The sequence below is a fragment of the Mauremys mutica genome, chromosome 8, assembly GCF_020497125.1.
Source record: "Mauremys mutica isolate MM-2020 ecotype Southern chromosome 8, ASM2049712v1, whole genome shotgun sequence".
NCBI classification, from domain to species: domain Eukaryota; kingdom Metazoa; phylum Chordata; order Testudines; family Geoemydidae; genus Mauremys; species Mauremys mutica.
Window position 1 is genome coordinate 1,989,781 of NC_059079.1, and position 21,026 is coordinate 2,010,806.

Genomic DNA, 21,026 nt, shown 5'->3' on the forward strand with positions numbered 1-21,026 from the left:
ACCGCCTCCCCTCCCCGGAGCCAATCGCCAGTCTCGCCCCAGTCACGTGCCGGGGCCCCGTCCCGCCCGGTCACATGGTGTGAGTCAGGTGACCTGCTCGAGCCCCGGCCGGTCCTTCCCCGCAGTCCGCGCTGAGGAGCCGCCGCCATGTCCGGGCCGCTGCTGCTGTACACGGGCCTCGGGCTCGCCTTCTGGGCCACGCTGGCCGGCGTGGGTGAGCGCGGGGGGGTGCGGGAGGGGGTCGGTTGGGGGAGCAGAGTCAGAGTTGGGGGTGGGGGTGAGGGAGGGGTGGACAGGGAGGGGGTGCGGGAGGGGCTCAGTTGGGGGAGCAGAGTCAGAGGTGGGGGTGAGGGAGGGGTGGACAGGGAGGGGGTGCGGGAGGGGGTCAGTTGGGGGAGCAGAGTCAGAGTGGGGGGTGGGGGTGAGGGAGGGGTGGACAGGGAGGGGGTGCGGGAGGGGGTCAGTTGGGGGAGCAGAGTCAGAGTTGGGGGGTGGGGGGGAGGGAGGGGTGGACAGGGAGGGGGGTGCGGCAGGGGGTCAGTAGCGGGAGCAGAGTCAGAGGGAGGGGTGGACAGGGAGGGGGGGGGGGGAGGGGGTCAGTTGGGGGAGCAGAGTCAGAGTTGGGGCTGGGGGTGAGGGAGGGGTGGACAGGGAGGGGGGTGCGGGAGGGGGTCAGTTGGGGGAGCAGAGTCAGAGTTGGGGGTGGGGGTGAGGGAGGGGTGGACAGGGAGGGGGTGCGGGAGGGGGTCAGTTGGGGGAGCAGAGTCAGAGTGGGGGGTGGGGGTGAGGGAGGGGTGGACAGGGAGGGGGGTGCGGGAGGGGGTCAGTTGGGGGAGCAGAGTCAGAGTGGGGGGTGGGGGTGAGGGAGGGGTGGACAGGGAGGGGGGTGCAGCAGGTGGTCAGTTGGGGGAGGCAGAAGGGGTCAGCATTGGGGGGAAGGGTGGGGGTTCGGGGGGCACAGGCAGGAGTCCTGCTGTGTGAAGTCCCTTCTGTCTGGGCAGGGATCCGCCTCACCCCCCGCCCCAGGGCAGCGCCTGCTGCCTTCGCCTGGCACCGGCTGGGGCAGGGGAGTTGGACAGGGCTGGCTCCAGGCAGGAGCCAAGGGCTTCTTGTTCCTGTCGCCCATTACGCTGAGCCCAGGCTGGTGGCGACCCCCAGACTGTGGCAGTGGGGCGGGGGATCTGGCTGCTCCCAATCTCCTCTTTGAGCCCAGGCAGCTACGGTTGGGCCTTGGGCCGGCCGCCTGGTGGGCTCTGAGCGTTCCTCCCGTCCGGTCTGGCTCTGGCTGTGGTGCACGGGCTGAGCTGCAGTTTGTACCGGTGTGCTTGGCCCCTGGGCTGTGTTCCTTAGCTGGACACTCGCTTGCAAGTGTCTGCCCCGGTGGGGTCGAGCCGTCCAGCTCTTAGTGAGTCCAGAGCCCCATCTGTCCCCTTTGGCAGCCCCTGTAAAGGCCAGGAATGAAGGACCTCTGGAGACTGAGCCCCCCTTGTGCCCACTGCGCCTGAGCATGGCAGTGATGGGGGCTTTGGCAGGACCTGCTGTGTGTGTGTGGGGGGGGCAGTCTTCAGAACAGAACAGGGTTGAGGGGCATCAGTGGGAGGCTGTGGCAGGTTTGCGTCACTGCTGTCTGCTCGACAGGTCCTGCAGACGAGCTGGGGGGAGGCTGGACTGGTCCTGTGGGCCAGCGAGGGCCCAGTCTCCTTTCACTGCAAGGATTCTCCCACTAAGGCTTCCCTGGGGTAGGAGCCTCTCTTCCCTGCTGAGCCCGAAGGACTCTTACACTATCTGTAGTTGTTCTGGGTGAGCATCCCCCAGGAGTGTCTTCAGCTGGATCTAGATAGTCACTTTTGGGGGGGCATTTCACTTCAAGCCCTCATGTTAAATGGGACAGGTCTACCCATCAGCACAGAACTGGGAGCCAGGCCTCCTGGGTTCTGTTCCTGGCTCTCTGACCCACACTGCGCCCTGCTTCACCTCTTCCCCGCTGGTAAACAGGGGTGGCCGGTGGTGTTGGGGGGGCTAGTCTGGGTCTATCAAGTGCGAGACAAGTTGTCATTTGGCTCAAAAGGGCGGGAGGGGCAGCAGCAGGACCGCAGGAAAACAAGTCACTGTGGCTTTCAGGATGGGGTAACCCAGCCTCTTCCAGGCTGAGAAGCTGGCTCTCTGTAGCAGTTGTCAGAAGTGTGTTGTTTTGAGTAGGTGCACACGTTTTTCCAAGCTTTGGCTTGAAGCCTGTGGCGTAGCAATTCTGCAGCGCAATGGAGATGCCCCGTGGAAGGGCACCTCTCCTGGCAGTGGGGTCAGACTGTCTGGTATCCTCATGGTGACCACGGTTTTGAGGGTCAGAGTGTCCCTGAACACTGAGGACTAGTCAGGCCCGTACTTTGTTGGGGTTGCAGGTTAGCGCCTGCTCTCGTAGCTGAGTCAGGTGGGCATGGACAGCCTGTCTCCTCTGTGAGAGACGACTCCAGACTTGGAGCTCAGATGAAGGGGCAATTGAATAACAAGGTGACAGTGCTGCTGGCTCGCTCGCTCAGTCAGGATCTCCCCGGAGGTCCTGTGGGCCTGCACCGCTCTGATCCACCCCCTGCCAAAGTGAACACCACATCAGGAGTCGGCTTAATGAGATCCATGAATCAGGCGGCTCTCGGAGATGTGCTGGGTGCAGCATCTGTGACGTGGGCTTGCTGAGCCATCGGGGAATGGTTTTTAGTTGAGGCCGGGCATTGACTGCCCACGTCCTGTGCAATCCCGGCTCCAGTAAAGAGGAGGCCAGAACTGATCAGCGCCTTTGTTTCTGCATTCTTGGATGGTCAGCGAAATGCCAGAGAACCCACTGGGAATGCGCCAGGGCTCGCAGCCTGCAGTGACCCCTGCCTCTGGCCTCGCACCTGGGCCGTGCAGTCTGGGAGCCGGCACACAATGGAAACAGTGTCTGTTACCTGGCATGTTTTGTCAATAAAACCCAGGCCCGAATATGTTCTGAGCCGGTGAGAAGGTGCTGTAGGAACCTGCTTTGGTTTGGCCTTGTGCTAGTCAGTGGCAGCTGCGACTGGCTGGGCCTGGGGGCTGCCCTGCTCTGTGGAGCAGGAACTGTAGAACCCAAAACAGTAAACAGCCCCAGTGCAGACAAGTCTGCCCTGGCGGAGACACTCGGGCAGCTGGGCACATGTGGGGGTGGGGAGAAGGGAAAGGGGCCCAGAAATGCTTCCGCCCATGTGATAGGAGTGGGAACAGCCTCCCCGCCCTGGGGTGCCTTTGCCAGAGCTGCTGGCGGGAGCAGCGCTGCCCCTTGGGTGCTGTGCAGCTGGGCGGGTTGCTCAATTGGCGAGGGTGACTCGTTCCTTCCTCCTTTCGTGGTGGGGCCTACTGGGAACAGTTTTGCTTCCTCTCTTGTGTTCCTCACCCCGTGGCCACTCCAGCCAGAGCTTGGGGTGTTGATTCACCCTCCCCCAGGCTGCAAGGGGCCCCGCGTGGCATATTGCAGTCAGCCTGGCAGTAACTGACGGGCGTGTGGCGACCCCAGTCCTTCGGCTCCTAGCGTGGGGAGAACACGAGGCACTGTGGCTATGGGGGGGGGGTCTCCCATGGGCCCAGGATAAGTCTCCGCAAATGGCCCTAGAGAGGCCTGGACTTTGTCCCAGGTCACAGGCTGGCGACAGAGTTCTTACCAGCCAGTGGGGCAGGAGTGGGCAGGGCCGGGGTGCGGGGTCCTGGGCATCGCAGACACCTGTTCCTCAACAGAAGTGAGACCCAGCAGGCTGGAATAATCTCCTGGCAGGCACTCGGCTGGTCTGGAGCAGGCCGGGGCTAGACACCTCCCTTGCCCACCTTCCCTGCCCCAGCCGGCCAGAGACTGGGAGGCAGGCTGGGTGTAGTGGGCTCTGAGCTGCTTTTCATGCAATTTGAGCACTGCCAGCTCCTGCTAACCCCGGTGATTCAGGGGCTGGAGCTGGGCGTCCCTGGGTGACTGGCTGTCCGGCAGTGGCCGAGCCTGACTCCCCTGCATACAGCCAGAACTGTCCCCTCGGCTGGCTGGCTGGAGCATTGACACTGCCCAGAGCAAGTGCCCCAGCCAACCTGGTGGGTTAACTCTGGCCGAGTCCCTCCAGCTAGAGGCTGGCCACAGATGTGAGGGGCCTGGGCAGCCAAACACCTTCCCTCAGTTCCCCTAAGGCATCTGGGGCAGCCTGGGTGTCGTCCTCCATGCAGGCCACCCTGTGTGTTCTGACCCACGTGAGGTGGCCGAGTTAGCTGCCAGGTGACTCTCCGCGAAGGTCTGCTCAATGCACTGAGCGCTCGGTGCTTTAGAGACTGCCAGGGTGCCAGCTCCCTGCCCCAGGGTGCCTGTGAGCGCCCGGTCTGCGAGGTGCCAGGCTGGTCTGCGTGCAGGTTGAGCACTGGCTTGACGGCAGCAATACAGCACTCACCCCAAATCAGTGCCTGCACTAGGGGCTGGCACGGGCTGGACTGCACTGATCCCTCGACAGCTAGTTCAGTTGGTGCAGCTTGTTGGTGGACCAGGCCTAACCTGGGCTCGGTGGCTGGTGAGCAGGGGGAGAGGAGCCGGCCTGGGCTGATGTGAGCCCTCTGATCCGTCCACTCCCTGCTGGGGCTGTTTATGGCAGTGACTAGGGGGCGCAGGCCCGTGGGGAGCCTGTGAATTCGGGGGGCGGGGGGGGCTGGCGAAGCCCTGGATTCTGGCCTTGGCCTACGGGGGGAGGTATTTGATGTTTTGGAGGTGACTTGCCACCGTCTCTTCCTCCGTGTTCCCTTCTAACCTGCTTTGCTGAAGGTGTGACTGACATGCTGCATACACCATGCAGCCTTCGCTCTGTTACCCACCGCCTGTGTCTGGAGTGATGCCAAGGCTGGAACGTCTGCCTTCCGTTATCTGCTCCTCGGAGCAGGGGCGCGGCCTGGACGTTTCTGGGGCTGTGTCAGTAATGCACGTCTTCTCCGTTCGGCAGCTCGGTTTCCCAGCTTGCGCTTCCTAGTGCCCCTGGGAAGCGCAAAGGAGCTGTGCTGTTAGTGAGGGGAAACGTCTCACAACCAGTGTCCAAGGAAGAGCTGGGCTGCTGGAAACCGTTCTGCGTCCGATGTTCCCGCACTGGAGGGGGGTTCAGTGCATGTGAATTTCAAACGCTGTACAGGAGGGAGCTGCACCCTGCTGCTGGCCCTTAATTGTGCTTGTTTGAGGCCTGGGTTCTCGGCTGTGACCTGACAGATGAGTTGTTTGCCTTTTCCTCTTGCAGGCAGAAATTGGTTACTGCTCTAGCCTCTGCACACCATGCTGTGTTTCAGAGCCTCTCCTGCTCCGTGCACTGGCCAAGCTGGCCCCGATCGGGGAGCGTTTGAACTCCCCGGCGGAGTGCTCGTTACTCATGCCTTCAGAGCTACTTATTTTCAAAACGCAGCGTTTGTAGCTGTGTAGTGAGGCATCCCCCTCCCTGGCCAGCCCTAGAGCTCTGCCCAGCTTCCTGTGTTGTATCAAGCTTCTGGCCCCAATGCAGCGCCACCTTTCGGCGTCACCGGTGCCTGTCACTGCTCAGTGGGCGCGGAGGGAGATTGAGGTGGCACTGGGCAGTTCCCTGCTGCGAAGGGGAAACTGACCCAAGGCTTGTTCATGTCTTGCTGCTATTGCTTGGGCAGGCTCTGAGCAGCAACTGGCCCTGAATCCGCGTGGTGGCTGGTCTCTCTCGTATCCCCTCTGGCTGGCTGAGGAGTGGGACGCTTTCAAGTCCTGGTTGGGGGGTCGGGGGTCAAACTGTTTGTTTAGGACGTTTTACGAGTCCCTGCCATGCAAACCTCAGAAATCCTTACACCAGTGTGAGTTGGTTTAAAGAGACCTTGTAAAGGATTTAGTCCCCGGCTCTCGGTGGTGTGACCATGTTCGTGAGCTTGGGTGCAATGCCTGCGCCAGGTGGCTTCTAGTGATTGAATTACAGCTGATTGCAAGCACTTACCGGGGGCAGGCCCTGCGCTGTGCACACCCCTGTAAAGCAGGTGGTTTCTGTGGGGAGGGTTCTAGGCCCAGTGTCTCCAGCAGGGCTTGTGCCAGGCAGCTGCTGCGAGTGCGAGAGAGCGCCGTGGTCTGAAAATAGGGGAAGAGGCCAAGTGCTGGGGCACGAGAAATACCCTTACAAGCAAGACTGTCATGGGAAGGAGGGGGCTGAGTCCCCTCCGCCAGCCACTGAAATGAGAGAAATGGCCCCAGGCTAGCGGGAAGGCCAGTTTCCTTAGACCCCCTTTACGATGGGCACTAGGGTGCTGCTGGGGTGCTCAGGGATCTGCTGAGCAGGGCTTGGAGGCCTTTCCTAGCCCGGCTGCCTGAGCTGGGCTCCTGGCAGCTCTCGGCATCACTGTGATGGGCTGCTAGCGGGGGGGTGAGTCTCACCCCACCAGAGTGTGGCCTGCTGCCCCAGCATGCATGGCCCCCTGCAGCGCCCTCCCCAGTCCCCACAGTGCTGGGCCCCCCGCACCGTCGGAGCAAGGAGAGAGCTGTTTTTCAGGAGTCATGGACGAGAACAAGCCCCGGGTTGGAAGGTGAGGTGATGGGCAGAGCCCACGCGGCCTCAGGCTACGGCCGTCTCCACGGCTCCTGCAGGGCCTCTGCCAGGGCGAGGGCCAGTGTCCCAGCGTAACGGCCCAGGGAGCCCCGCAGGATCGTCCTGGAGGGGCAGGGGTGCAGCACAGCTGTGAGCATGGCTGGGCGAGGTGACGCTGTGGCCAAGAGCACCAGAGACACTCTGCCCTTGGGCTCCTTGGGACCGGGGCCGTACAGTCCGCAGACACGGGAACACAATCCTCCTAGGCCAGCAGGGGCTCAGCCGAGCCTGGGACCCTCCTTGGGCAAAGGGGCCGGTGGGGGCGCTGATGGCCACATGCTCCTCCATCCGGCTCAGGCTGTTGCGGCTCATTTCATGCCTGTGGTGGGGGCAGTATGGGTCTAGTGCGGTGATTCTCAACCCGCGGGCCACTTGTGGCCCAATCAGCACACAGCTGCGGCCATGTAACGCCCACAGGCCATACAGGTGGTGTATATATGGTGTGGATGGGGCCCACATAACACAGAGAGCTGCGTATGCAGCCCCCAGTGGTAACTAGGTTGGGAACACTGGTCTAGTGGTTAGAGCATGGCTCTGGGCGCCATATCCTGCCAGCACTGCTGCTGTGGCAGCCTGAGCCAGCCCCTGCCAGCACAGCGTGTGCCCAGCCTGCTCCTAAGCCAGCAGCCGTTCCCGCGCAGGGCTGTCAGGCCTAGTGCCCCAGGAAGAGGGGCTGCCCATACCCATCCTGGATTGCTGGGCCCAGCGGGGTGCAGACTGTCCCTGCCCGCGGCGCTGACTCACGGGTGCGGTCGCAGGCTCAGGGTGACGGGGCAGCATGTGAGGATCACTGCACCGTGGAAGGAATGAGCCAGCCTCACTCACACTCCCTCTGAGTCAGGGGCCCCCGCTGGGTGAGCCGGGCAGACCCCGCTGGGCCCCGAGGGCTGCCTTGCCCTGGCTGGGGGAAGGGGAATGGCGGGTGCAGGGCCAGATTGGCACCAGCTGGAATGGGCGGTTGTCTCTCACTGCTGACCCTGCTTTGTGGGTGGAGGAGGGGCCAGATACCACAGTGACGGGCCCAGGAGCAGCACGTGCAGGATCTGTCTCAGTCAGCATTGGTGTATGCGAATGAGGTGGTCGTCAGGCTGGACCGCGGCTGCTTTCAGCGTATCTGGCGGGAATCACGGGGGCAGCTGCTGGCGGGGGCGCCCTGGGCGTGGGGAAGCCACAGGGAACCCGTCCCCCCCTAAGCTCCCCAGAGCAGGGCTCTCCGTCTGTCTGGAGGGCCCTGCCCTAGAGCGCTGCCTGGTGCCCATCTGTCCGCGGGCAGCCAGGCTGCTGGGTTGGTGTGGGTGGCTCACAGCAGCCGGGCTGGGCAGGGTGGGAGCAGCTAGGCCAGGCTGGGGCTCGGGCTGACTGGAGGTTTCCCTCTTGCTCTTCTTTCCAGGTATCTGCTACACGATATTTGACCTGGGCTTCCGTTTTGATGTGGCCTGGTAAGATGGCTCTTAAGTGCCGCTCCTGTGGTTGGGCGCCCTGCCGGGGCTAGGCGGGCCGGCTCCAGCCAGCAGGGCTTCCCGCTGAGGTCGCTAGCTGGCAGAGGTGACCAGAAAGCAGCACTTGCTCCATCACGCTGGCCAGCAATCGTCCTCGGCCAGGGTCGTGCAGGGAGAACGTGCCCTTCCTGCCCCGTGCGGCTGCGCGGAGAGACTGCAGCTCTAGCAGCAGAGACCCAGAGCCTTCGTCACTCCCCCGGCATAGGAGCCGCTCCTCTCTGTCTCTCCCATGGCGTGGAGCCCGCTTGGTGCTGGCTTGGACTGAGGGCTTGCTACACCTGGCTGGCCCAGCCCCCTGCTCACTCCCGCTGTGCACTGTCCCATTCCATGGCTGGATCCTGCCACAGGGCGCCGGGCTGCAGCTCTGCTCCCCTCCCCATTGCAACCAGGAAAGCCTGCAACCTGCCCTCAGCACCCAGTCGCGCTCTGCTGCCCCTGCCCTGCCCCAGCCTGTGCCGAGTGCTCTCTGCCAGCTGCCTGTGGCTCTGCTCGCCGGCAGGCGCGATCCAGATTGCCCTGGGCTGGGCTGGCTGATTCCCCCAGCAGCCGGCCCTACGCCTTCCTCCTCCAAGGGCAATGGGAACAAGGCTGTCGGGTGTTCTGCCTGGCCTGGGCTGGGCCGCAGGAGGAGCCTGCCTGGCCACGTCAGGGCTCTGGGGGGTGAAGGCTGGGGACGAGGCATGGCTGGGTCTGCTTGGGGGGCTCTGCCACGTGCTGTGGTTCCTTGCTCTGTGCTGCAGACCCCAGGCCGGCGGCTCCCCTGCCCTTTCATGGACCACCCACGTGGGCAGCCGTGGGTCTGGGGTGGTCAGGAAAGCCAGTGAAGTGTCTCCGCATGCTGGAGCCCCCAGCTGGCTGTGCGCGCACATGAGGGTGGCCGTTGCATTGCGGGGACCTGCACAGCAGGCAGCCGTCTCGCCTGCCGCCCTCCTCCCGTGGAAGGGAGGCGCTGGGCTGTTGGCCCCTGGAGTGCTGGGGTGGGTGGGGCCAGCCCTGACTCTGCACTAACGAGGTTCCTTTCTGCCTCTAGGTTCTTAACGGAAACCTCCCCCTTCATGTGGTCCAACCTGGGCATCGGCCTGGCCATCTCGCTGTCTGTGGTGGGCGCCGCCTGGTGAGTTGAGTCCCATTGTCTGGGGCTGCCGGTCCCATGGGGTTTGCTGCTCCCAGAGCCTGTCTGCTGAGGCTCCTGCTCGGGGGCCGGGACTAGCTATCGTGTGGGTGGTGCTGCCATGCCTGAGTCAGCCCCTCGCCAGCGGCCTGGCTCCGACATCACAGCAGGGCACCCTTGGGTCTGGGGCAGCACCTCTGACGGGCCTCACGCTCCTGCTGGCGGCTCCGGAGAGCTGCCAGGGGATGCTGGTGGACTGGGAGACGTCAGGGTGTCTGGCTGGTCTCTGGGTTCTGTGCCAGCGAGTCCCGGTCAGGCTGGCAGCTGCCCTGTGTCCCTGGGTGCCGTTGCTTTTCCCAGCCCGTCTCACCGTGCGTGCCTATGGCGTGAGCAGGGAGCGCTGGGCATTCAGCTCCCGCTGAGCTTGCTGCGAGCTCTCTGGTCAGCGCTCAGCTCTGCCCCAGGGAGGCACCATCTCCTCGTTGGCAGCGCCCCAGGGCTCCCTCGCTGACTGCCCTGTCTCTTGCAGGGGGATCTACATCACGGGCTCCAGCATCATCGGCGGGGGAGTGAAGGCCCCCAGGATTAAAACAAAGAACCTGGTCAGGTAAGGACAGTTGGTCCCCAGTGTTGGGGCACCAGGACAGGACCTGGCACCTAGGGGGAACAGCGCCCCAGGGAGCCAGTCAGCAGTTCACCTGAGCTGCTCACGCTTCCCCAGCACGCTGGCCCCTCTGGGCTGGGCAGTACAGTGCTGAGCCCGTTGGGCTGGGGCGAGGGCTCCTGTCCCCACAGCCCACGCGCTCTGGTGTGCGGGGGCACCAGTCAGTCCACACCGGAAGGAAACAGCTTCTGCCCAGGCCTCTGGGCTCCTCGCCCTGGGAATGTGAATCGTCCTGAAGCACCAGTGCATGCTGGGAAAGGCAGTGCTTCCTATCCCTGCTGGCTGCAGGCCCCCAGGGGCTGTGGGGGGTACCAGGCCCCCCACCCTGTTTTCTGCCTGTTGGATTCCTGTGGGATGCTTCCCCTCTGCTGGGTGGCGAAGGGCCAGTGCCGCCCCCCGCGGGAGCGTCTCCGCAGTGGGGCCGGGGGAGATGCACTGGGCGGTGTCAGCATGGGAGCCCCACAGGGAGACGACTCATCTATCAGCATGACAGGCAGTTGTGGGGGGCAGAGGCTGGGCTGTGGGTCTCTGGCTCCAGTTGCTAACACTGTCCCTCATCCTCAGCATCATCTTCTGTGAGGCCGTGGCCATCTACGGGATCATCATGGCCATCGTCATCAGCAACATGGCTGAGGTGCCTGCGGCGGGAGGGGCGGGGGGGAGGATGCACCCCCGAAGCAGCCCCTGGAGCTCTGCACAGTCTCCCCTGGCCTGTCCCTACGGGGAGAGGAGGGGCGTAGCCAAGGCTCAGGGTCTCTTCACTGCTTCCCTCCAATATCGCTGGGCAGGGCAGCAAACCCAGCGCAGGCGCCTGGCAGGGGGAGCCTCTTCCACATGGGGTGTCCCTTGGCTCCCCTGGCCTGCGGTCCTGGCTCTAAGTGGCCTGTACCAGCCGTGGCAGTGCCAGGAGCCCCGGGAGCTGGTGGAAGTGGGCAGAGCCTGGTGCCCCGCTGGGCTGGGTGCTGTGGGGCGTTTCTTGGCTGGGATAATGGGCACCTGGATCCAGGCTCTGTGAAGCCACTGTGGCATGGAGGGTTTGAGCTGGGCTGCAGGAGGGGAGATGGCAGGGCTCTGGTAAACGCTGTTCCAGCCTAATCCGGGGAAGGGGCAGTGCCTGAGCTCACCGCCGGAGCAGGCCTGGCCCCCTCGGGAAGGGTTGTGGTTCCGTTGTCCAGAGCAGGGCAGGACTCGCCCCGGGTCCCACCGTGACTTGAATCAGATCTGGCCGTGAGTCCCAGCCCATCTCCCTGGCCCGCCAGTCACACTGCAGAGCCGGGCACGTTTGTCCAGTGCAGCGCAGGGAGTGTGGCTTGGGCAGGGCAGTGTGACACAGCAGGGTCCCAACCTGCGGGCGATACCTTAGTGGGCGTGTCTTGCCGCCATACGCCCGCTCAGACAGACAAAGCCGCTGGTTATGTGCAGGGGGAATCTCCCTCTGCCCCGGTATGTGGCGGGGAGGGGCCTGTGGAGCAGGTAGCTAAGGCCCTGGACTGGGACTCTGGGGGTTCGGGTCCCAGCTCTGGGCAGCCTGTGCCCGTCCCCATGGCAGGGAGCTCTGGCCAGGCTGCTGTATCCCTGCCGCTAACCCTGCGCCATGTGTTGTCTTCCAGCCTTTCAGTGGCACCACCCCAGAGACCATTGGTGCCAAGAACTACCATGCAGGTAAGCGGCATCCTGCACCATGTCTGGAGGGGCCTGTGGGGCCAGCGGGCTCTGCCCTGAGTGGAGGGAGACTCCTGCACCCCAGCCCCATGCCAGTGCCTGTTCTCGGTGCACGCTCCGGCATGCTCTCCCCTTAATGTGTGCACCTGCTTCGCTCTCCCCAGTGAACCACGGGCCCCTGTGTGCGCAGTGCAGCCCTTCCTGGGATGCTTGGCGGCAGCCGGACCCCTGTGAGAGCAGCTGTGAGCCCTGTCTGGGCCCGGGGGCAGCGCTCTGCCCTAGGAGCTGCACCTCTCCTCGGGGGCAGGCAGGCCTGGGGAGCAGTGGCCTGTCCCACTTCTGCCCCTGCAGGCCCAGCTGTTCAGGGTGGCAGCCTGCCTCTCTGGCTGGGTAGCGTTGTACTTAAAGTGCTGCCCAGGATCTTTTCAGGGGGAATAGATGTGTCACTCCACACTGTACCATGTGCATACGAGATAGCGTGTGGATGGATACCTGTATTACCAATAAACGTGGTGCTTTGCTGCCTTATTCCCCCGAAAAGATCCTGTGCAGCACTTTAAGGACAACGCTTTGGTGGAGAATTGCGAAAGGGGGAAAGGTACCACGAGCATTTATCGAGTAATGAAACAAACTTTGAGAAGTACGGGAAAGTGATGCTAAACCTTGGAAAGGATTAAGAAGTGATCGCTCGTTAAGGGGTGCACACCCCCGGTGGTAGAGGAGAAGTCGCTTTCTCGCTCCCCGGGTCGGGTCGTAGAGTTCCCGGCGTTAGCAAGAGAGGAGGAGAAGTAGCGTTCTCGCTCCAGGAGAAGGGGTCGTGGTAAATAAGAGTAGAGAGAGAAGCGTGGCTATTGAGGCCCAGTGGGAGGCTGGGTGCACTAGGAAAGGGTTAACCATAAGCAGTCTCTTAAGAAGGCTCCCAGAGAGGAGACTGAGAAGTTGGCCTTTGTAAAAGATGTTACCCCTGGTACAGCCCAGCCCTGCCTGAGCCTGCCAGCAGAGCGCCCTGTGCCTCCCCATCTCCACCCTACTGGGCGCCGGCAGCCGGGCTCTGGACCCAGGGCGGCTGCCACAGGGCAGGGAAATGTTGCTTCCCCTCAGATGCTCCTATGTAGCCATAGGTGGGGGACCAGCCTCTGGGGGCATCTTCCTAGGTAGCTGGGGTCTGGGTTCACACCTCTGCTTCCCCTGCCCCAAACGCACAGTGCCACTTGCTCTTGGTGCACGGCAGCGATTTGAGCTCACCCAGGCACTGCCGGCGCAGGTCACAGGGCCCTGCCTGGCAAAGGCACTTCAGGGAATTTGGCAGCCTTGGTTTGTCCTCTTCATATTCTGCTCTATCCCCTTAACTCTGCCCCTGGCAACTCCTAAGAGTTTCCCAGCCTGGCCAGTGCCTGGCCAGCGGGCTCTCACAGGAGGAGGCCAAGCTCCTGTGCAAGCCAGGCCTTGGCCTGGGGCCTGCTGCATCTCACCACTCCCTGCCCCACCCCCTCCAGGTTTCTCCATGTTTGGGGCCGGCCTGACCGTGGGCCTCTCCAACCTGTTCTGCGGGGTGTGCGTGGGCATTGTGGGCAGCGGGGCTGCGCTGGCCGACGCCCAGAACGCCAGCCTCTTCGTCAAGATCCTGATCGTGGAGATCTTCGGCAGCGCCATCGGGCTCTTCGGGGTCATAGTCGCCATCCTGCAGGTACCGGCTCCTGCCCTCTGGGCCCAGCGTGCTCCTGGGGCCCCCAGGCGTGGGCTGCCCAGCTCATCAAACAGGCCTAGGTGTCTGCAAGGCCTCAGGGCCCCCAGCGGGGTGATGGGAGGGATGCAGCCACTGCTCTCTGGTGAACCGAGAAGCCCACCCAGGGGACACTGGTGGGCGGGCGGGGGGAATGATGCAGCGGCTCCATGTGGTGGCACCATCTGGCCTGGCCACTGGAACCTATCGTGGCATAGCCACAGGGCACTGGAATCGGAGCGGTTTGTGCCCAGGGCTGATCAGGGAGGAGCAGCCTGCGGGTCCTGCAGCTTAAGCCAGGCTGCCTGAGCAGGGCAGTTGGGGGGCGCTTGGCAGGGTGTGCTCCTGGGAGGGGCTTGGGGCGTGTTCTGACCTGTCTCCTTTCTCTCTGCAGACATCTAAAGTAAAAATGGGGGACTGAGCCCCTGCCCGTTCCGGCCTGGCCCCCTGCGGGCGCGACTGTACATATTTATTTAATGTTTCTATTTCCTGATCGGGGGCGTCGCTTCGCCGCGTCGGGAGCGGGTGCCCAGGTGTATAGAACCGTCCCTGCTGACCCGCCGCCCGCTGGCCCCATCTGTGTGTGAATTCGGCTCCCTCCTGTTGGCCCAGCCAGCCGGGGGTGGGGGTTACTGCCTGAGTGTTCCCGGTGTGTGTACAAATCAATCGACCAGTGTAAGTCAGTGTCACGTGAAATAAACATGGTTCCTGTCCCTGCCTGCTGCATTCTGTCTGTGCCATGCGCTCCCCTACTGCCCTCAGGGCACTGCCAGCCCTGCCTGGCCACGGGACATGGCATTGTCCCCGTGCTCTTCCAGCAGTGGCAGGGCTAGCTCGGAACTGGCTGGATGCTGCTGGGAGCTATGGGGCTGCCCTCAGCTTGTGCCGGGGGAGGCACAAGAAGAAAATTCTTAAGCTGGCATGGACCTGTGCCCAGTGTGCCAATGGGTTAGTGGAAGGGGGGCCTGCCTCAGAGTCCTCCTACAGCTGCCTCAGATACTGCTGCAGCTGAGGGAGACCCTGGGGTTGGGCTGGCAGAGAGCTGAGGTGGGGAGTCAGAGGCGCAGTGGACATGGTGGGGAGGGTAATGTCATAAGAACGGCCACACTGGGTTAGTTTGCGGATGACACAAAGCTGGGAGGTGTTGCTAACACAGAGAAGGACCGGGATGTCCTACAGGAAGATCTGGATGACCTTGTAAACTGGAGTAATAGTAATAGTATGAAATTTAATAGTGAAAAGTTCAAGGTCATGCATTTAGGGATTAATAATAAGAATTTTAATTATAAATTGGGGACGCATCAGTTGGAAGTAACAGAGGAGGAGAAGGACCTCGGAGTATTGGTTGATCACAGGATGACTATGAGCCGCCAATGTGATATGGCCGTTAAAAAAGCTAATGCAGTTTTAGGATGCATCAGGCGAGGTATTTCCAGCAAAGATAAGGAGGTGTTAGTACCGTTATGTAAGGCACTAGTGAGACCTCATCTGGAATACTGTGTGCAGTTCTGGTCTCCCATGTTTAAGAAGGATGAATTCAAACTGGAACAGGTACAGAGAAGGGCTACTAGGATGATCCGAGGAATGGAAAACCTGTCTTATGAAAGGAGACTTGAAGAGCTTGGCTTGTTTAGACTAACCAAAAGAAGGTTGAGGGGGGATATGATTGCTCTTTATAAATATATCAGAGGGATTAATATCAGGGAGGGAGAGGAATTATTTAAGCTTAGTACCAATGTGGACACAAGAACAAATGGATATAAACTGGACACTAGGAAGTTTAGACTTGAAATTAGACGAAGGTTTCTAACCATTAGAGGAGTGAAGTTCTGGAACAGCCTTCCAAGGGGAGTAGTGGGGGCAAAAGACATATCTGGCTTTAAGACTAAGCTTGATAAGTTTATGGAAGGGATGGTATGATGGGATAGCCTAATTTTGGCAATTAATTTTGGCAATTGATCTTTGATTATCAGCAGGTAAGTATGCCCTGTGGTCTGTGATGGGATGTCAGATGGGGTGGGATCTGAGTTACTGCAGATAATTCTTTCCTGGGTGCTGATGGGGGAGTCTTGCCCACATGCTCAGGGTTTAACTGATCACCATATTTGGGGTCGGGAAGGAATTTTCCTCTAGGGCAGATTGGCAGAGGCCTTGGAGGTTTTTTGCCTTCTTCTGCAGCGTGGGGCATGAGTCACTTGCTGGAGGATTCTCTGCAGCTTGAGGTCTTCAAACCACAATTTGAGGACTTCAGTAACTCAGACATAGGTTAGGGGTTTGTTATAGAAGTGGATGGGTAGGATTCTGTGGCCTGCGTTGTGCAGGAGGTCAGACTAGATGATCATAATGGTCCCTTCTGACCTTAGAGTCTAGGAGTCAAAGGTCCATCTAGCCCAGGATCCTGTCTGTCGACAGTGGCCAATGCCAGGTGCCCAGAGGGAATGAACAGACCAGGGAATCATCAAGTGATCCAGCCCCTGTCACCCATTCCCAGCTTCTGGCAATCAGAGGCTAGGGACTCCCTGCCCATCCTGGCTAAGAGCCATTGATGGACCTACCCCCCATGAACTTACCTAGATGCTTTTTGAACCCTGTTATAGTCTTGGCCTTCACAGCATCCTCTGGCAAGGAGTTCCACAGGTTGACTGTGTTCTGTGAAGAAATACTTCCTTTTGTTTGTTTAAACCTGCTGCCTATTAATTTAATTGGGTGACCCATAGTTCTTGTGTTATAAGTAAATAACGCTTCCTTATTCACTTTCTCCACACCAGTCATGATTTTATAGAGCTCCATTATATCCCCCCTTAGTCATCTCTTTTCCAAGCTGAAAAGTCCCAGTCATTAATCTCTCCTCAGACGGCAGCCGTTCCAAACCCCTGATCATTTTTGTTTCCCTTTTCTGAATCTTTTCCAATTCCAATATATCTTGGTTGGGCAACCACATCTGCACACAGTATTCAAGATGTGGGTGTAACATGGATTTATAGAGAGGCAATACTATATTTTCTGTCCTCTTATCTACCCCTTTCTTAATGATTCCCAACATTCTGTTCGGTTTTTTGGCTGCTGCTGCACGAGTGGATGTTTTCAGAGAACTATCCACAATGACTCCAAGATCTCTCTCAAGTGGTAACAGCTAGTTTATAGTATCAGAGGGGGAGCTGTGTTAGTCTGGATCTGTAAAAAGCTACAAAGAATCCTGTGGCACCTTACAGACAAACAGACGTATTGGAGCATGAGCTTTCGGGGGTGAATGACGTGTGTCTGATGAAGTGGGTATTCAGCCACGAAAGCTCATGCTCCAATACATCTGTTAGAAAATAAGGTGCCACAGGACTCTGTAGCTAATTCATAGTTGGGATTATGTTTTCCAACGTGCAGTACTTGGCATTTATCACCATTGAATTTCATCTGCTGTTTTGTGAGATCGCTTTGAAGCTCTTAGTAGTCTGCTTTGGACTTAACTATCATGTAGTTTTGTATCATCTAGTAAATGATTCTAGTAGACTGGTGAGGCATGATTTCCCTTTACAAAAACCATGTTGACTCTTCCCCAACAAATCTTGTTCATCTATGCGTCTGACAATTCTGTTCTTTGCTAGAGTTTCCTATAGAGTCCTCAGCGCTGCACCTTATTTCTAGGAAGGTTTAATGTTGAGCAAGGTGCTACTGGCCAGGGCCCTCTGGAAGCTGCGCCTGATTTTGGGAGGGGTGCGTTCGGGGGCTTAAAACCAGCAGCAGAGCTCCTGCTTGGCCCCACTGCTAGGTGGGCTGGCAGTCGTCTGTGCCCCTGAGTCCAAAGCACAGCAAGCCCCTAGGCAACCAGCAGCTGCGCTCTGGGTGGGGAGGGAGCATCTCTGGCACAACCTGCCCCTCTCCAGGCTGGAAAGGTGCAGCCCCCCTGTGCAGCCTGGGTCCCCAGGGGAAGGCTATAGCCAGCCTGCCCCACATCAGGCCTGGGTCCCCCCATCCCAGGCAGTGGGGCTGCCTCTGCTCTGAGACTGGAGCCACCCTGCCCTCGGTTGTGGATGCTCCTCTTCTGCCTACTCCAGTGGTTGGTCAGTCACTGGCCTGGGGCCCACGCAGCAGCGGTGGGCACGGGCTGGAGATGGCTTTCTGGGCACTAGATTCTGCAGTTGCCCCCTCTGCCTGTGTTCCCTGCCAGGGCATGGGTAGTGGCTGGGCTCTCGGCTAGGAGGGTATGTGGGGGTGTCTGTAGCTAACCTCCCCAGGGAGTGCCTGGGATCGTTTCCCCATCTGCCCCCCCCCCGGCTGCTCTAATTCAGCTGCTGTATGGCGAGGCTGGGGAGCTGTCGCAGTTTTCTCCACCCCTACCCCCAATTGGCGAAGAGCTGCCCACATGTCTGCGCTGCAGCTGGGCCCTCCAGCGAGAGGTGGGGGGCCTGGGTGTGAGGGGAAGGGGCACACAGCAGCTGCAGCGTCTCTGCTATGGGAGGGCCTCGTGCTCTGACACACCTGTCGCCTCGATCTGTCCTGGGGCCTGAGCCTGTGTGGGGAAGAGAGCAAATGCCTGCGGGTCCTAGCCGGGTGGCTCTGCTGCCTGCTTTGGGAGACCCCGGGGGGCTGGGGAAGGCCAGGTCCGGCTGCCCATTGCCCCAGGCTGGGGATGTGACATCGACGGGCCGAGAGCGAGGGGGCCTGCAGCGGGGTTAGCGCCGCGTCCCGAGCTGCACCGAGACCCCTGCGGTTCTGCATTAGCGCCTCCTGCGGGACGCAGTGAGGGCCCTGGGCAGGGCTCGGGAGCTCTGCTCGCCAGCTGCCGCAGCCGGGAGCCAGCGAACACGTCGGGCAGTGGTAGCCAGCAGCGCCTCCCAGGCTGTGCTTCACTTTCACGTAGAACAGCTCAGCCCGGGGGCCCCAGCCAGTGCCCGTGTGCTCACGTGGAGGGTGAGTAAAGCTGCCTGAGCAGGGTTTCTGGGGGCCACTGAGGTTTCTGTGGCTCAAGGGCAGAACTGATCCGTTGTCAAGGGGCAGGACAGGCTGGACCCGCCGAGCGGGCTGCGGGTGTCGGCTCGCTCGCTGTGGCCCGGCCTTGGCCTCCAAGGGGGCACCTGTCCCTCGGGGGCAGCGCTGAGCTCCACTCACCTCACCTGGCCCCTCAGCAGAGGGGATGAGCTTCACTGCCTGGGCTTGGAAGGGAGAGACGCAGCTTTAATATCAGTCCCATGTCCCAGGAGTTCTCGCCAGAGTACAGCCTCCTGCTCTGCCATGGGCATCTGCTACCTCACAGGGGGCTGCCCTGCGGAGCTGTCACACGTGTAACATGCATGTGGGCTCGGGACGTAGGATCACATTCCTATGAGCAAGGATCTGTCTCTGGTGGAGCCCCAGAGTGGGTCAGACCTATGTCCAGCTAGCCCAGGGTCCTGTCTTCTGACAGCAGCTAGTGCTGGATGCTTCAGAGGGAATGAACAGAACAGGGAAATCATGGTAGTTTCTGCCTTATTATCTCTCCCTTTCCTAATGGTTTCTAGCAGTCACCCCTTTTATCGCTGCTGCATGTTGAGTGGGTGTTTTCAGAGAACTACCCACAATGGCTCCAAGATCTTTCTCGAGTGGTAACAGCTAATTTAGACCCCATCGTTCTGCGTGTGTAGTTGGGATGATGTTTTCCAGTGTGCATCGCTTTGCCTTTATCAACAGTGAATTTCATCTGCCATTTTGTTGCCCAGTCACCCAGTTTAGTAGCTCTTCCTAGTCTGCTTTGGACTTAACTATCTTGAGTAGTTTTGTATCATCTGCAAATTTCACCATCTCCCTGTTTACCCCTTTTTCCAGATCATTTAGGAATATGTTGAATAGGACTGGGCCCAGTACAGACCCCCCAGGGTAGGCTGCAAAAGGGAGAGCAGCCCTGGCGGGGGTTTATCCAGCCTGTTCTTAAACACCTCCTGTGATGGGGCTTCCCCACCTGCCCTTGGGCCCCTGTCCCGGAGCGTAAGTCCCCTGGGAGTTAGCCAGCTTGTGTCTAATAGCTAACCTCCAGCTCCCTGGCCGTAGAGTCAACCCATCGTGCCCCCAGCCTTGAATTCTTGTCTGGGTCCATCCCACTAGCAGTCTTGCCCCAGCTTTGTCTTGGGCTGAGATCAGGCTAATGGGTTATAGCTTCCTGGGTCCCCCGCTCCCCCCTTGAATCGTGGTGCAGTGATAGCTTTTCCTCAGTCCTCCGCTGGAGCGTGTTCACAACGACACACGGGATTTAGAGAGCTCCTCAGCCACGTCTTTTAACACGTTTGGGTGCAAGTTATCCAGGCCTGTGGGTTCCAATGGTTTCCCTTTAATACTTGCTGTCTAGCATTCGCCCTAGTTCCTGAGGGACTAGAAGGTGTTTCGTTATCACACTCAGATGTGGACGTATCGTCCTGTCGCTCTCCAAATACAGAAGAGAACTATTTGTTGAGTACTTCTGTGACTGACAATTTTACTGTCCTGCTCTACTACTGGCCGTGGCCCATTGCTAGGATTTGGCTTGTTCCTGATCTATTGAACGGATTCCTTCTCGGTCCTTACCCCTCCGGGCCCTATTCCTCGCTGATACCTTTAGCTTCCCGAACAGCCGGCTGCAGTTCCTAACTTCCAATTTCTACTCATTGCTACCAACTTCTCGTTTTTCCATTTTGGTTTGGGGGGTGGGGAGAGGTTGAGTAGCAGCTGCCTTCACCTCCCCTCTTTTAACCCAAGGAGGTGCCTGTCCTGATTGCAGAATTGGTTTCTGGGTGTCGAACGCTGCGTCCTTAAGCAGTGCCTCACCTTCACAGGTTTGTTGACATTTCTCCTCTCGGTCACCCACGATTGTTTTCAGCCTTGGGAAACTGGCCTTTTTAAAGCCCAAGTCTGTCTAGTACTAGTTGGGAGACTGCCATGCTCACAAATGAGCTTAGTTCGTGGTCGCTAGCACTCAGGTGTGACAGGTTCGGTCACAGAGACCCCCTTGGGACTGTCACCTGATTTCCCTGCCAGCTTGGGACTCCAGAACCCTGCCTTGTTGAGCCAAACACGCCAGCCTGCTGCAACACAGACCCTGGGTCTGAACCATGTCCCCAAAGCTGCAGGCTTTAACTGAAAACCACTCAGCAGGTTACCTGTCTTAGCACCCAGCTCCCAATGGAATCCGAACCCCAAATAAATCCGTTTTGCTCTGTATGAAGCTTATACAGGGTAAACTCATAAACTGTCTGCCCTCTATAACACTGATAGAGAGATATGCACAGCTGTTTGCTCCCCCAAGAATTAATACTTGCTCTGGGTTAATTCATAAGTAAAAAGTGATTTTATTAAATACAGAAAGTAGGATTTAAGTGGTGTCAAGTAATAACAGAAAGAACAATGCAAGTCACCAAGCAAAATAAAACAAAACACGCAAGTCTGAGCCTAATACGTTAAGAAACTGAATGCAGGTAAATCTCACCCTCAGAGATGTTCCAATAAGCTTCTTCTATAGACTAGACTCCTTCCTAGTCTGGGCCCAATCCTTCCCCCCGGTACAGTCCTTGTTAGTTCCAGCTCCAGTGGTAACTAGGGGATTTCTCCTGACTGGCAGCCCCCTTTGTTCTGTTCCACCCCCTTTCATGGCTTTGGCACAAGGCGGGAATCTTGTGTCTCTCTGGGTCCCCACCCCTCCGTCTAAATGGAAAAGCACCAGGTTTAAGATGGGATTCCAGTATCATGTGACATGGTCACATGTCACTGTAAGACCCCAGTCTCCATTCTTCCTGGGTTGGCCCCCAGGTACACGGGAAGG

The 21,026-nt window shown here is 59.5% G+C and overlaps 1 protein-coding gene across 1 annotated transcript; it reads left to right on the forward strand.

Moving 5' to 3' along the window:
• Window positions 1-63: 63 nt before the first annotated feature.
• ATP6V0B (ATPase H+ transporting V0 subunit b) lies at window positions 64-13,985 on the forward strand. The gene is made up of 8 exons (XM_045028390.1): window positions 64-214; window positions 7,999-8,047; window positions 9,138-9,221; window positions 9,748-9,825; window positions 10,447-10,516; window positions 11,493-11,544; window positions 13,041-13,231; window positions 13,662-13,985. The coding sequence occupies exons 1-8, from the start codon at window positions 148-150 to the stop codon at window positions 13,686-13,688; spliced, it is 618 nt and encodes a 205-aa protein (XP_044884325.1). The 5' UTR covers window positions 64-147; the 3' UTR covers window positions 13,689-13,985.
• The last annotated feature ends 7,041 nt before the right edge of the window (window positions 13,986-21,026 follow it).

Bases quoted from the DNA above. Each gene is read 5' to 3' on its own strand.
- ATP6V0B (XM_045028390.1), top strand. From the start codon at position 148: ATGTCCGGGCCGCTGCTGCTGTACACGGGCCTCGGGCTCGCCTTCTGG. The intron at 11,545-13,040 runs GTAAGCGGCATC...CACCCCCTCCAG, and splicing joins TGCCAAGAACTACCATGCAG to GTTTCTCCATGTTTGGGGCC. The intron at 13,232-13,661 runs GTACCGGCTCCT...TTCTCTCTGCAG, and splicing joins TCATAGTCGCCATCCTGCAG to ACATCTAAAGTAAAAATGGG.